This window comes from Scyliorhinus canicula, chromosome 19 (assembly GCF_902713615.1).
Source record: "Scyliorhinus canicula chromosome 19, sScyCan1.1, whole genome shotgun sequence".
Taxonomy (NCBI): domain Eukaryota; kingdom Metazoa; phylum Chordata; class Chondrichthyes; order Carcharhiniformes; family Scyliorhinidae; genus Scyliorhinus; species Scyliorhinus canicula.
In genome coordinates, this window is record NC_052164.1 from 46327428 (window position 1) to 46343469 (window position 16042).

General features: G+C 44.1%; 1 protein-coding gene across 3 annotated transcripts in view; it reads left to right on the forward strand.

Annotated features, from left to right (window-relative positions):
* The window catches only part of tlk2 (tousled-like kinase 2), a 170276-nt gene that overhangs the window by 101567 nt on the left and 52667 nt on the right, over positions 1-16042 (forward strand). For all 3 annotated transcript variants that reach the window (XM_038778492.1, XM_038778493.1, XM_038778494.1), the window contains 2 exons: positions 10494-10646; positions 14098-14164. In XM_038778492.1, coding sequence (XP_038634420.1) covers positions 10494-10646; positions 14098-14164 — 220 coding nt within the window. The remainder of the gene's footprint in view (positions 1-10493; positions 10647-14097; positions 14165-16042) is intronic.

The window sequence follows — 16042 nt, forward strand, 5'->3', positions numbered from 1 at the left end:
CATGGGGGATTTTAATCTACATGTCGATTGGTTTAACCACGTCGGTCAAGGCAGCCTTGAGGAGTGGTTTACTGAATTTATCCGCAATAGTTTCCGAGAACAGTATGTAATGGAACCTACGAAGGAACAAGCAGTCCTAGATCTGATCCTGTGTAATGAAACAGGATTGATTAATGATCTCATAGTTAGGGATCCTCTCGGAAGGAGCGATCACAATATGGTGGAATTTAAAATACAGATGGAGGGTGAGAACGTAAAATCAAACATTAGTGTTTTGTGCTTAAACAAAGGAAATTACAATGGGATGAGAGAAGAACTAGCTAAGGTAGACTGGGGGCAAAGACTTTATGGTGAAACAGTTGAGGAACAGTGGAGAACCTTCCAAGCGGTTTTTCACAGTGCTCAGCAAAGGTTTATACAACAAAAAGGAAGGACGGTAGAAAGAGGGAAAATCGACCGTGGATGTCTAAGGAAATAAGGGAGAGTATCAAATTGAAGGAAAAAGCATACAAAGTGGCAAAGATTAGTGGGAGACTAGAGGACTGGGAAATATTTAGGGGGCAACAGAAAGCTACTAAAAAAGTTATAAAGAAGAGTAAGATAGATTATGAGAGTAAACTTGCTCAGAATATAAAAACAGAGAGTAAAAGTTTCTACAAATATATAAAACAAAAAAGAGTGGCTAAGGTAAATATTGGTCCTTTAGCTGATGAGAAGGGAGATTTAATAATGGAAGATGAGGAAATGAACAGGTTTTTTGGGTCGGTCTTCACAGTGGAAGACACAAATAACATGCCAGTGACTGATAGAAATGAGGGTATGACAGGTGAGGACCTTGAGATTGTTATCACTAAGGAGGTAGTGATGGGCAAGCTATTGGGGCTAAAGGTAGACAAGTTTCCTGGCCCTGATGGAATACATCCCAGAGTGCTAAAAGAGATGGCTAGGGAAATTGCAAATGCACTAGTGATAATTTACCAAAATTCACTAGACTCTGGGGTAGTCCCAGCGGATTGGAAATTAGCAAACGTGACACCAATGTTTAAAAAAGGAGGTAGGCAGAAAGCGGGGCCAGTGAGCTTAACTTCGGTAGTAGGGAAGATGCTGGAATCTATCATCAGGGAAGAAATAGCGAGGCATCTGGATGGAAATTGTCCCATTGGGCAGACGCAGCATGGGTTCATAAAGGGCAGGTCGTGCCTAACTAATTTAGTGGAATTTTTTGAGGACATTACCAGTGTGGTAAATAACGGGGAGCCAATGGATGTGGTATATCTGGATTTCCAGAAAGCCTTTGACAAGGTGCCACACAAAAGGTTGCTGCATTAGATAAAGATGCATGGCATTAAGGGTAAAGTAGTAGCATGGATAGAGGATTTGTTAATTAATAGAAAGCAAAGAGTGGGGATTAATGGGTGTTTCTCTGGTTGGCAATCAGTAGCTAGTGGTGTCCCTCAGGGATCAGTGTTGGGCCCACAATTGTTCACAATTTACATAGATGATTTGGAGTTGGGGACCAAGGGCAATGTGTCCAAGTATGCAGTCGACACTAAGATGAGTGGTAAAGCAAAAGGTGCAGAGGATACTGGAAGTCTGCAGAGGATTTGGATAGGTTAAGTGAAGGGGCTAGAGTCTGACAGATGGAATACAATGTTGACAAATGTGAGGGTATCCATTTTGGTAGGAATAACAGCAAACGGGATTATTATTTAAATGATAAAATATTAAAACATGCTGCTGTGCAGAGAGACCTGGGTGTGCTAGTGCATGAGTCGCAAAAAGTTGTTTAACAGGTGATTAAGAAGGCAAATGGAATTTTGTCCTTCATTACTAGAGGGTTGTAGTTTAAGACTAGGGAGGTTATGCTGCAATTGTATAAGGTGTTAGTGAGGCCACACCTGGAGTATTGTGTTCAGTTTTGGGCTCCTTACCTGAGAAAGGACGTACTGGCGCTGGAGGGTGTGCAGAGGAGATTCACTAGGTTAATCCCAGAACTAAAGGGGTTGGATTACGAGGAGAGGTTGAGTAGACTGGGACTGTACTCATTGGAATTTAGAAGGATGAGGGGGATCTTGTAGAAACATAAAATTATGAAGGGAATAGATAGGATAGACGCGGGCAGGTTGTTTCCACTGGCAGGTTAAAGCAGAACTGGGGGGGGGGGGGGGTGGCATAGCCTCAAAGTAAGAGGAAGTAGATTTAGGACTGAGTTTAGGATGAACTTCTTCACCCACAGGGTTGCGAATCTATGGAATTCCTTGCCCAGTGAAGCAGTTGAGGCTCCTTCATTAAGTGTTTTTGAGATAAAGATAGATAGTATTTTTGAAGAATAAAGGGATTAAGGGTTATGGTGTTCGGGCCGGAAAGTAGAGCTGAGTCTACAAAAGATCAGCCATGATCTCATTGAATGGCGGAGCAGGCTCGAGAGGCCAGATGGCCTACTACTGCTCCATGTTCTTATGTAATACGATTTACTCCATGTGTTATCGAGAAACGAATGAAGGCGCTCGCAAAGGCTATGGGCCCTGACAATGTTCCGGCAATAGTACTGAAGATTTTTGTTCCAGAACTTGCCTCACCCCCAGCGAAGCTGGTCCAATACAACTGCAACTCTGGCATCTGCCTGACAATGTGGAAAATTGCCCAGGTGTGTTCTGCACACAAGAAACAGGCCATTTAATGCCCTATCAGTCTACTCTCCATCATCAGCATGGATGGAGAACAGTGCTATCAAGCGGCACTTACTGAGCAATAACCTACTCACGGATACTCAGTTTCTGTTCTGCCAGGATCAAAGAACAGAAAACCTTGATGCCAGAGTGAGGTGAGAGTGACTACTCCTGAGATCAAGGCAGCATTTGATCGAGTATGGCATCAAGGAGCCCTAGCTAAACTGGAGTCAATGGGAATCAGGGGGGAAATTCTCCACTGGTTGGAATCAGACCAGGCACAAAGGAAGATGATTGTGGTGATTGAGTCCATCATCTCAGGTCCAGGACATCACTGCAGGAGTTGCTCAGGGTAGTGTCCTCAGCCCAACCATCTTCAACTGCTTCATCAATGACTGCCCTTCCATAATAAGGTCAGAAATGGGAATGTTTGTAGATGACTGCACAATGTTCAGCACCATTCACGACTCATTGGATAATGAAAAAGTTCATGTCCAAATGGAGCAAGATCTGGACAATATCCAGACTTAGCTGACAAGTGGCAAATTACTTTCTCCCCACACAAGTGTCAGGCAATGACCATCTCCTACAAGAGAAGATGTAACCACTGCCCCTTGACATTCAGTGGCATTACCATCGCTGCATACCCCACAATCAACATCCTTCGGGTTACCATTGATCAGATGCTAAACTGGACTCGCCATATTAATACTGTGGCTACGAGGGCAGGTCAAAGGCCAGGAATCCTACAGCAAGCAACTCACCTCATGCCCCCCCAAAGCCTGTCCCCCATTTACAAGGCACAAGTTTCCACTTGCCTGGATGAGTGCAGCTCCAACAACACTCGAGAAACTTGACATCATCCACGACAAAGCAGCCCGTTGATTTCTCCCCCTTCCACAAATATTCAAACCATCCACCACCAACTAACAGTAGCAGCCATGTGCACCATCTAAAAGATGCACTGCAGTAACTCACCAAGGTTCCTTAGACAGCACCTACCAAACCCACGACCACTATCATCTAGAAGGACAAGAGCAACAGATACCTGGGAACCCCACCACCTGGAGGTTCCCCTCCAAGTCACTCACCTTTCTGGCTTGGACATATATCAGTTTTCCTTTACTGTCGCTGTGGCAACACCCTGGAACTCCCTCCCTAACAGCACAGTGGGTGTACCTGCACCGAAAGGGCTGCAGCACTCAAAAAGCAACTCACCACCAGCTTCTGAAGGACAGCTAGGGCAGCCCTTGGAATTATCCTTATTTAAGTTTTTAGAAAACTTTTCTTAGATCCACAGTTATCTTCCTAAAGCTGAATGTGAAATTTTATGATATTATGATCACTGCTATCTCGGGGTGCCTTCACTCTGAGATCACTAGCATAGTGCCTAGCATAGCCTGCTCTCTGGTTAACTCTTAAATGTGCTGCTCTAAGAAACAGTCCCAATAACACAATGAACTCATCATCCAGGCTAGCTTTGCCATTCTGATTCGTCCAATATGTATGTAGATTAAAATCACCTGTCTCACAAGTTCCCATTATTTCTTCCTGTATAGAGAGTCCTTCAGTGTGGTTACAGTTACGGGGCCTATGAGCCATCCCCACAAGTGACTTCTAACTTTTACTTTTTTTCATCTTTACCCAAACTGATTCTACATCTTGATCTCCAGAACTAAGATCATCTCTCTCTCTCTCTCTCTCTCTCTTTTGTGCCAATGGCGCCCATAATTAACAGAGCTACCCCTCCATCTTTTCCTACCTTTTATCCTTACTGAATGTCTCATGCCATTGATTATTCAAATCCCAGTCTTTGTCATCCTGTGGCCATGTCGTTGGCTACCAGCTTGTGAATTAAAATTCTGTCGCCAAGGCAGCTCCACTGAGCAGATGAGCATTTGTGAATGGAGAGTGCGGTGAGGAGAGAAATTGAACCACATGTTTGTTTGAATTTTGATGTATCAGCTTATTTAAGATCAAACAATTTTCAAACAAGTCATCCAAAGGTACCTCTCTCTCTCTACCTATCTCTCTCTCTACCTATCTCTCTCTCTCTACCTATCTCTCTCTCTCTACCTATCTCTCTCTCTACCTATCTCTCTCTCTACCTATCTCTCTCTCTACCTATCTCTCTCTCTACCTATCTCTCTCTCTACCTATCTCTCTCTCTACCTATCTCTCTCTCTACCTATCTCTCTCTCTACCTATCTCTCTCTCTACCTATCTCTCTCTCTACCTATCTCTCTCTCTACCTATCTCTCTCTACCTATCTCTCTCTACCTATCTCTCTCTCTACCTATCTCTCTCTCTACCTATCTCTCTCTCTACCTATCTCTCTCTCTACCTATCTCTCTCTCTACCTATCTCTCTCTCTACCTATCTCTCTCTCTACCTATCTCTCTCTCTACCTATCTCTCTCTCTACCTATCTCTCTCTCTACCTATCTCTCTCTCTACCTATCTCTCTCTCTCTTTTCATCTCTCTACCTCTACCTATCTCTCTCTCTACCTATCTCTCTCTCTCTTTTCATCTCTCTACCTCTCCCTATCTCTATCTCGGGGCAGTGGTGGCACGGTGGTATTGTCACTGGGCTAATAATCCAGAGACCCACGGTAATGATCTGGGGATCCGGTTCAAATCCCACCACGGCAGGTGATGGAATTTAAACTCAATAAAATACCTGGAATTAAAAGTCTAACGATGACCATGAAACCATTGTTGATTGTTGTAAAAACCCATCTGGTTTACTAATATCCTTTAGGGAGGAAATCTGCCATCCTTTAAGTCTACATGTGACTCCAGACCCACAGCTGACTCTTAACACTCAGTTGTATTCAACCGCTACGAAAGCACAAAAAAGAAATGAACCACCGGACAACTGCAAAACCCAGCTCTACCAACCCTGCAAGTGAGCAGTACGGTAGCATTGTGGATAGCACAATTGCTTCACAGCTCCAGATGGGAGGGTGATTGTATGGGTGATCAGCTGCATTCATAATTTTAAACTGCTGCACAGCCCTCTGGAATGACCTAGCAAGCCACTCAAGTTGTATTTAACTGCAACAAAAAACCTAAAACTATAACTGGATAGACCACCTGACTTTAACCTAGGCATAGCACATGATGAGAGTGACTGTTCTTGACACGAAGACAGGTAGAATGTTGCATCAAGGAGCCCTAGTAAAATTGAAGTCACTGGGAATAAGGGAAATGTCTCCACTAGTCGGTGCACTATCTAGTACAAATGAAGATGGCTGTGGTTGTTGGAGACCAATCATTGCAGTCCCTGCAAGAGGTCCTCGGGGTTGTGTCTCCGAGACCCAATCTCATGCTTCATCAATAACCTTCCCTTCACCATATGGTCACTTCTGGTGTTGTAATGTAGAGGGAAGACTCGCATGAGGTGGAGTAATGTACTTTTGGCCCCGTTTCTTGATACCACGATTGCTTATTCTTCGGGAATCCATATGGAAATGCCCAAAAGAATCATGGAAAAGAAAGCTGTAAGCAGAATCAACGTCGATTCCAGGGCAGCATGCTAGCACAGTGATTAGCACAGTTGTTCCACAGCTCCAGGGTCCCAGGTTCGATTCCCGGCTTGGGTCACTGTCTGTGCAGAATCTGCTCGTTCTCCCTGTGTCTGGGTTTCCTCTGGGTGCTCCGGTTTCCTCCCACAATCCAAAGATGTGCAGGTTAGTTGGATTGGCCATGATAAATTACCCTTGGTGTCCAAAAAGGTTAGGTTGGGTTTCGGGGAATAGGGTGGAGGTATGGGCTTGGGTGGGGTTCTCTTTCCAAGGGCTGGTGCAGACTCAATTGGCCGAATTGCCTCCTATTACACTTTAAATTCTGTGATTCTATGACTGAGTCTGAGGCCTCTCGGGGCTCAACATATGGTAAAATGGTGGAGTCGGTTTCTGGTTGTCCGTTCACTCCACAACGGTCAAGTGAAAAGCACTGACATATTGTGTCAGAGGACTTCAAAAGATCAATTGAGGAAGCCTTGACCCTCATTCGAGCGGCTCTGGGGAAAGCTAATCGGAACATTGCAAGGTAGGGTGCTCTTTCCGTGGGCCGGTGCGGACTATATGGGTCGAATGGCCTCCTGCACTAAAATCTATGATACAAATTTTATTAATTCCCTGCTGGCCTCTCTAATTTAGACTCTCATCGGCTTATTTTAGGTAGGGACCTGAATTATGTCATGGATCCTAGATTGGATCATTCTAAGCCTAAATCTGTTGCTACATCAGGGATCAATAACTGAGACATTCCAAACCCCCCCCCATGTTCGATATGTCATCCAATTTTTGAAAATGCACGATGAACAAAGCCCATGAGTTGTCGAACCCTTCCATCCTTCCCCTCAATTTGAACTTCACTTTCTCGCGTATTAAGAACTCTAGCAGGTCTCCAGCCACACCGAGGCACAGGGCGGTGAAGCTGACCCCAACCCCAACAGGACCCGCCTTCGGTTGATCAGCGAGTCGAAGGCTAAGACATCTGCTTCCACACCCGCTTCCAACACCGGCTGATCCGACACCCCGAATATGGCTTCCAGGGGAACTGGTTCGAGTCTCAGATGCACCACCTTTGAGATTACCCTAAAGACCTCCCTTCAATACCCCTCCAGTTTTGGACAGGACCAAAACATATGAAAGTCATTTGCGCCCTCTTCCCCACAGTGTTCACAAACATCCTCCACTCCCTCAAAAAGTTCGCTCATCCTTGTTCCCTATACACCACCTTCAACTGTAACAGCCCCAACCTCTTACATGAAGTTGACGCATTCATCCTCCGAAGCACCTCACACCACACCCCACCTTCATACCTTTCCCCAAATCTTCCTCCCACTTTGCCTTAATCCCCTCTAGTGACACCTTATCTTCGCCCAGAATCAGTCCATAAATCGCAGACACCACCCCCTTCTCCATTCCCCCTGTCATCAATACCTCTTCCAACAGTGTGGGGGCCAGCGCCACTGGAAAGCCCTATACTTCCTCAGTCCATTCTTAAGGTGGATCACCAGTACTCATTTAACCCTACTCCGGAGGTGGTGGCAAGTAGGAAAAAAAACTGCAAACCCAATTCAAACTATTGTCGACCAGTGGGGCGGTCAGTCAGTTGAAATGTTCAAGTATTTATTTGGGATTCTTGGGAGGTTTGGTTTTGGATAAAACTTTATTTCATGGATTCATCTGTTGTATGAGGCTCCCATTGTCATTGTTCTTACGAATGCATTGAACTCTGATTATTCTCCTTTCAATAGGGGCACGAGGCAGGGCTGCTTACTGTCCCCAATCCTGTTTACTCTGGCGATAGAGCCGCTCGCTATACCGCTGAGGTCCCCTAGTAAGTGGAGGGGTATTGGGAGGGGTAGAGGATCAGGTGTCCCTTTACATGGATGATCTACTACTTCATATTATGGATCCAGCCCCCTCCATAGACGACATGTTGAAGTTGCTTAACACCATTGCTCCTGCTCTGGGTACAAATTGAACTTGGGCAAAGGCGAATGTTTCCCCATTAATCCTGCAAGGTGTTATCTTTTTGCCTGCCTAAGACTAGCTTCCACTATCCGGATGACCCAAAACTGGGCTTCACTTCATTGCACCAGTCTGGTTAAAATGAATGTGCTCCCGAGATTGTTATTTTTCTTTCAGTGTCTTCCCATTTTTCTCCCCAATCCTTTTTTATTAAGGTCAACAAACTAACATCCTTTAATTTTGGGCACATAAGACTACTAGAATCCATAGCATTTTGCTCCAAAAGGGATAGACAGTCGGGAGAGTTGGTCCCCTCCAATTTATTGTTTTATTACTGTGCAGCTAATATTCAAAAAATATTGTTGGGTTCAGTGATCCCGGGTCCATTTGAGGACAAATGGAAGTTCGTTACTACACTACATCTACTCTTCTTGCAATAATTACTGAATCATTCATTGTCCTTTTCCTCTTTTAGATTTTTCTCAAACCCAGTGGTGGTCTCCTCCCTTAGAATTTGAAACCTGTTTAGACCACATTGCAAGCTCCTTTACCTGTCTTCGCTTGCCCCTATTTGCAATGATCACCTCTTCTTGCCTGCTGGTTTGGATTCTACATTTAAATCTTGGGAGGTGAAGGGCCTGGAGCGGTTTGGGAACCTGTTTGTGGATGGGGTGGTTTTCCAGTTTTAGGGAGTTAGGTGAGAAATTCTAGCTGCCCAATTTCAGTCCTTTTTAGGAATTTCCCAAGTTCACGTCAAGATTTTCCTTCCTTTCCTTTAGCACCGCCGTGTTCACTGATGAAGCAGATTCTGTCTCTGCTTCGGACTGGTGGGGTGGGGGCGGGGACGGGGGATGCGTCTTCATGTGCTTGGCTGAACCTGATTCAGTTTAAAGTATTGCATAGGATGCACCTGACTGGGGCACGGATGAGCAGATTCTTCCCTGGTGTTGAGGATCAATATGAGCGCTGTTACCATAAATATATGTTCTGGTCCTGCCCCAAACTTGGGTTTCTGGGCTTCATTTTTTAACAGCATGTCAGAGTCACTTCATGTAGATTTGGATCCATGTCCATTGGTTACCATATTTAGGGTGTCGGATTCGCCACTGATCCAGTCGAAGGTAAATTCAGATGTCCTTGCCTTTGACTCGTTGAAAACCCGGAGGTGAATAAATATTGCTGGGGTGGAGGTCTGCCACGCGAGCTAGTGCTGATGCTTGGCTGGGTGACTTAATGTCATTCCTGCATTTGGAGAAAGTCAAGTTCACCATCTGGGGGTCGGTGGAGAGGTTCTATCTAAAATGGCAACCATTTATTTAATCTTTTAAGGAGTTAGTCATCGTCAGTTGCTGGGAAATTTAGGTTTAGTTTTCATAGTGTTTTTAAAAAAATGTTAGTGTACCCAATTAAGTTTTCCAATTAAGGGGCAATTTATTGTGGCCAATCCACCTAGCCTGCACATCTTTGGGTTGTGGGGGCGAAACCCACGCAAGCATGGAGAGAATGTGCAAACTCCACACGGACAGTGACCCAGAGCCAGGATCGAACCTGGGACCTCGGCGCCGTGAGGCAGCAGTGCTAACCACTGCACCACCGTGCTGCCCTAGTTTGAGTATTTAAGTTAATTAGATATTATGTTTTTTTTCTTTTTTTTGTGCTTTTATACTTGATTGTGATATTTAGCCTTTTTCTCTCGCTCTTTTTGATTGGTTTGTATTGACTACAGTGAAAACATTTTTAATAAACACATTTTTTTTAAACGTGGGAATACTCGCTGATGATTGCAGTGTTCAGTTCCATTCACAACTCCTCAGATGATGAAGCAGTCCATACTTGCATGCAGCAAGGCCTGTACAACATTCAGGCTTGGGCTGCCACCTCACATGTAACAGTCATGCCACCCCCACTGGCGTGTCCCCCTCCAAGTCACAAACCTTGACTTGGAACTATATCACCATTCCTTCACTGTCACAGGGTCAAATTCCTGGAAGTTCCTGCCTAACAGCACTGTGGGTATACCTGCACCACTTTAACTACCATGACTCAAAAAGGTGGTTCACCACCAACAGCACCTTCCTGAGGGCAATTAGAGATGGGGAAAAATACTGCTCAGGCCAATAACTCCCACGTGCCAGGAACAAAAACATTGTCAAAAAATTGCTTTGTGTTGCAGTTTTAATCTTCGAGCATGTGTGCTGTTTTGTGCTACTATTCCTCACGATGATTCGTTAACACATTTGGATTATTTCAGTAAACCCCAGCTTCCACTTTCTGTTGCCCTTGGAGTTCTCCCACAGTCTCTAATGCACCTTTTTAATTCTTTGTGATTGTCATATAGACAACAGGAGCGGATAAACACCCAGCGAGAAGAGATTGAGCGCCAGAGGAAGCTGTTAGCAAAACGGAAACCAGCAGCCATGTGTCAGATGCCACCGACAAATAATGAGCAAAAACAGAGGAAAAACAAAGCAAATGGAGCGGAAAACGAGACGTGAGTCAGGTTGCAAGCAAATAGACCTTAAAGTGACAATTTAGCTGTGCAGTGAATTTATTGCGCCTTTTGGTCTCTTCTGCTGATCTTTCAGAGGCGCCAATAGGCTCTGTTTGCCTGACAGCATTCAGAGTCTACATTTCATCCTGAAATCCTCCTTCTGTGAATATATCTGATATTATAAAGGATAACGAGGAATGGATATCAGGGACCCCTGTTCTTTTGTAGTCCTAATTTAGTTTGCTTAAATTTACCATCTGAACGAGGCCTGGTCACTTACTGCACTGTATTTGTTGAAAGATGATGCAAGGAAGAAACAACTGACTTTTAATGGAGTGTCTTTCAGGACCTCCAGATGTCTCCAAAAAGCTTTGATGTGGAGATGCCGGCGTTGGACTGGGGTGAGCACAGTAAGAAGTCTTACAACACCAGGTTAAAGTCCAACAGGTTTGTTTCAAACACGAGCTTTCGGAGCACGGCTCCTTCTTCAGGTATTCACCTGAAGAAGGAGCCGTGCTCCGAAAGCTCGTGTTTGAAACAAACCTGTTGGACTTTAACCTGGTGTTGTAAGACTTCTTACTGTCCAAAAAGCTTCACAGCCAAGCAACAATGCAACAGTTTGACAATATTTAATAATTGACTTGTTTGTAGCTATCTTTGACCTGTAATCTCAGAAAATCGGCACAGGACGTTTTTGGCTTAAGTTGAGACACTTTTTTTGGACCTTTTCAATGTCCTTTCATAGGGTTTCTTGGTTTGTGACTTGAAGGAAACTTCTCTGGATATTTGTGTTGTATTCACAACAGCGTGCACTGTATTGTGTTGCTCACCAATATACAAACACCATCTTCTGGTGAATATTTATTGTATTTCATGGCGCCTGTTAGGACAAGATGACTGTGGGACGTTGCTGATTTAGATCTTTTATATATTGCTGAATTTTGTTTTAAGCCCTGGATTGCATAGATGGAATGAACTCATAACTGCATCAAGAAATATTGGCACGTATGAATGACTGAAAGAATATACAGTGCAGTTGAAAAGTGGCAGGGCACTTAGATAATTCATGCACGTCCTTTTTTTGATTTGATTTATTATTGTCACATGTATTGGTCAACAGTGAAAAGCATTGTTTCTTGCATGCTGTACAAACAATGCATACCGTACATAGGGAAGGAAGGAGAGACTGCAGAATATAATGTTACAGTTATAGCAAGGTGTAGAGAAAAAAAATCAACAATAGTCCTCATACTATTGCTGAATTCCGCACCCTCAACATTTCTGAGGAGGTGAGATGGTGGTCTCACTATTGACCAGTAACTTTACTGGACGCAGACACAATATTGCAGCAGGAAGAACAGATCAGAGGTAATAAGGCAAGAGTCCACGTGGTCTTGTGAAAGGGAAATAATGTTTAACCAGTTTTTTGGGGTTCTTTGAAGAAATAACGGGCAGGATTTAACTAAATGGGAACAAAGTTCCATAGCGAGCGCATTTAACCACGTGTTTCCTGGCATTTGCGGCGCTGAGAAACACATTGCTATAAAACGGCACCCGGGTTAGAAAGGGGTTCAGTGGACAACGGGCGGCCGAGGCTGCACATCGATAAAGGGGAAGCGGTTGGATTTCCAGAAGGCATTTGATAAGGTGCCACATCAAAGGCTATTGTGAAAAGTAGAAGCTCATGATGTAGGGGGTAACATTGACATGGATAGAAGATTGGCTAGCTATCAGGAATTAGAGTAGGCATAAATGGATCACTTCCTGATTAATAGGATGTAGCAGAGATCAGTGCTGAGGCATCAACTGTTGACAATTTATATAAATTACTTGGATGAAGGGATTGAAGGTACAATTTATATAAATTACTTGGATGAGGGATTGAAGGTATGGTTGCTAAATTTACTGATGACTTGAAGATAGGTAGGAAAGTAAGTTGGGAAGCGGACAGAAGGAGGCTACAAAGGTATATAGAAATGAGTGAGTGATTAAGTGAGTGGGCAAAGATATGTTAAATGGAGTATGATGTTGGAAAGTATGAAATTGTCCATTTTGACAATAAAAGTAAAAAAACATATTTTATATGGTGAGGGTTTGCAGAGTTTTGAGATGCAGAGGAATCTGAATGTCCTAGTGCATGAATTGCAAAAGGCTAGAATGCAGGTACATTAAGTAATTAGGAACGCTAATAAAATGTTTATTGTGAGGGGAATAAATACATGTGCATGGAGGCTTCAGTTATACAGAGCATTGGTGAGAATACATCTGGAATATTGTGTACAGTGTTGGTCTCCTTATTTAAGGAAGATGTAAATGTGTTAGAAGCAGTTCTAAATTAATACCTGGAATGAGTGGATTGTCTTATGTGAAAAGTTTGGAGAAGCTAGGTTTGTATCCGCTAGAGTTTAGAAGAGAAGTGATCTGATTGAAACACATAAGATCCTGAGGGGTCTTCACAGTGTGGATGGAGAATCTAGAACTAGGGGTCACTGTTTAAACATAAGGGCTCCCCATTTCAGTCGGAGATGAGGAGAATTGTTTTCTCTCAGGATTGTGTGTCTTTGGAACTCTCTTCCTCAAAAGGCGGTGGAAGCAGAGTAGCAGAATATTTTCTAAGGTAGAGGTAGATAGATCCTTGATAAGCAAGGGGGCAAAAGGTTACTGGGTGTAGGTGGGAATGTGAAGTTCAAGTTACAATCGGATTTGCCATAATCTTTTTGAATGGTGGAGGAGGCTCGAGGGACCAAGTGCCTACTCCTCCTAATTCGTGAGTTGGTGTGTCCTGTTATAAATTCTCTTGTGTGCCTTCTCAGCCCCTATCTCTGCCAGGGAAGAGGAGGCTGCCTTGTTTTGCTGCTGTTCAAGTAGCTATCAGCAGTACTGCAGGAGTAGGTTGGAAAGATGCCCTTTTTCTTTCTTCCCATTCCAGCAGCACATTGTGGCTGTAGTAACTGTAAAACTTCCAGTTTCTGGTCGTGTGTGCTATGAATCTATATGCAAGCACTTGAAATTAGTAAATAAGTGTTTTTAGTTCTGAGATTTGACATGAAAAAAGGCATATGTCGCCAATTGTTTTAAGGGAAATCTGGATACTTACCAAAAAGAGGTTTGAAGTAATTTCTCAAGCAACTACCTAGGGTTTTACTCTAGCATCTAGTGGAGCAATGCCGAGGGAGTGTGGCACCATCTTAAATTGAGATGCAAACTTGAAACTTTGTTCATGTAAAAGCACCATCAGCCAGTTCATTTTGAATAAATCCAAGTCTATGCACTTCACTAAATCTCTGAAGTTTACGAAATTAACCCTTCTGTTTTTTTCAAAATCTTGAATGAGATTAATTCAGCATTCAGTGCAACCAGCATTCAAGGCTGCGCAGTAACTAGTGATACAACAGCTAATCTCTGCCGAAACACGATAACCTGTTTGTTTTCTCTTTTGTCTTTGTTGCAGCTTGACTTTAGCAGAATACCATGAACAGGAAGAAATCTTCAAACTAAGATTAGGACATTTAAAAAAGGTTTGTTGAGCCTTTTTCCTGTGCCAGAGGATCGTGTTCTATCCCAAACTGGGGTTCATAAGGGGATCTCTGCTTCCAGTGCAGATTCAGCTTTTTCCTCACTCCGTCTTACTCCTTTGTCGCTTTATCCTGATTTAATTTTTCTGGAATGAACAGCTTTGTGTTGATTTGGAGAAAGGGAAATCTGATGTGTGTTTTTCCAAGTTGGAACAGGGTTTCTGTAGGTGTATTAATATTTTCAGTGTGCCTCTGTGCCAGTGCTGGCAAAGGATCTTTAGCATAGAAAAGTTTGAAATCATGGTGTAGTTCAAACACTCTTGAGTGTGATTCTCCGTTTCTGAGAATCCGTGGACTGAGGGGCTAGCACTGGTGCTGCGTGGAACACGCTCTATTCCACTGAAAAATCGTGTAGGAGTTGCCAAGTCCGTGATCAGGCCACAGCCGCACATACACATTACACTTCCCACACACACTTATTCCAGCCAAAAAGGTGGCACTGGTTGTGCTGGAGCCGCCCATACAGCCGCTGGGTCGTCTGGGGCCAGAGGGCACCCAGGGGGACACCAATATGACCTGTGGCACCAGGTTCAAAGTGGGTTGTTAGAGTTGTGTGCAGCTGCATGGCTGCCTTGCCAGCTGCGGCAATGGTACTTCATGTCCATCCACCCTGATCCCACAGCCCACCTCCTGGCCACCCCCCACTTCTCCCCCCAGCCCTAGCAGAAGCTCTCCAGCCAGTGGCACTACTGCCAGCACACTATGGCAATGTTGGATACTTTCCATACTCCTCTCACCCTCAGCAGCCTCCACGCCGGTTTCACGATTTTTAAAAGCACAAGTGAACCACGCCGTCGGGAACTCGGCCCATCGGAGGCAGAGAATCGTGGAGGCCCCAGAAAGTACCGGGTCAGGCTCGCTAATAATATGTAAACGGTGCCTACTGTACGTGCAGAGTGAAACGCATTGACGCCATTTTCAAGGTGACAGAGAATCGCAATTTGTCATCAAATCGGCACCTGTCGGAACCTATTCTCCACCAAATCGCATTTCCCGATTTCGCCCTCAGCTAACGGAGAATCCCGCCCTCTGTCCTTGTCCCACCCACCAAAATCTTTCAGTGCCTTGTTGGATAATGTGCCATAGAACTTAGTGCCAGTGAGTGAAGTAACTTCACGATATGGAAATCATGGACTGCACTTCACATAGCATTTTTGAGCAAGATGTTCCATACAGGGAATCTCTCCTTCTGTGACTTGATTGTGCTGAATCAAAACTGGAGAACTGTTCTCCTTGTACCAACAGCACCTCTGGTACCAAGTGGCCAGTCTGCATGGGTGATTATCTGAATGGTGAAGGTAACAAGCACCACGGTTGACCTTGCTCCTGTTCTCACTGCCACGTATACAAACCTTTCCAGCACAGCTGGAAATCGCAGCACCACTGCTGCTGTCTGTTCAAGTTAACTCTGCATGTCAAACATGCAATTTTTCTGGTCCATCTAGCTCTGTGTTCTGCTGTGCTTTGAACTTAACTAGTGATAGTCGGCTATTGTCTGTGAGGCCAGCTTGATGGATTAGCTGGCCTTTTCCTGCCCATGGTTCTCTGTTTGTGTGAAAATCTGCCACTTGTTCAGATGCTGCAGGAATAGTTATTTTACTACTGGAATGCCGTTGTGTGTTAGTGGCTTGTGTATGTATCTTCAATCAGGCTGACCCAGCTTTATTGAATTTGGGTGAGTAATATGCAAACAATAGCTGGCGAAATGTACATTAATTCTATCTAGTATCTGAAAAAGAAATCCATAACCACTTTCAGATTACCAGGAAATTTCTAAATGCGCAGTTATTTTTACATCTATTTGTTATGCCTATGGCTACT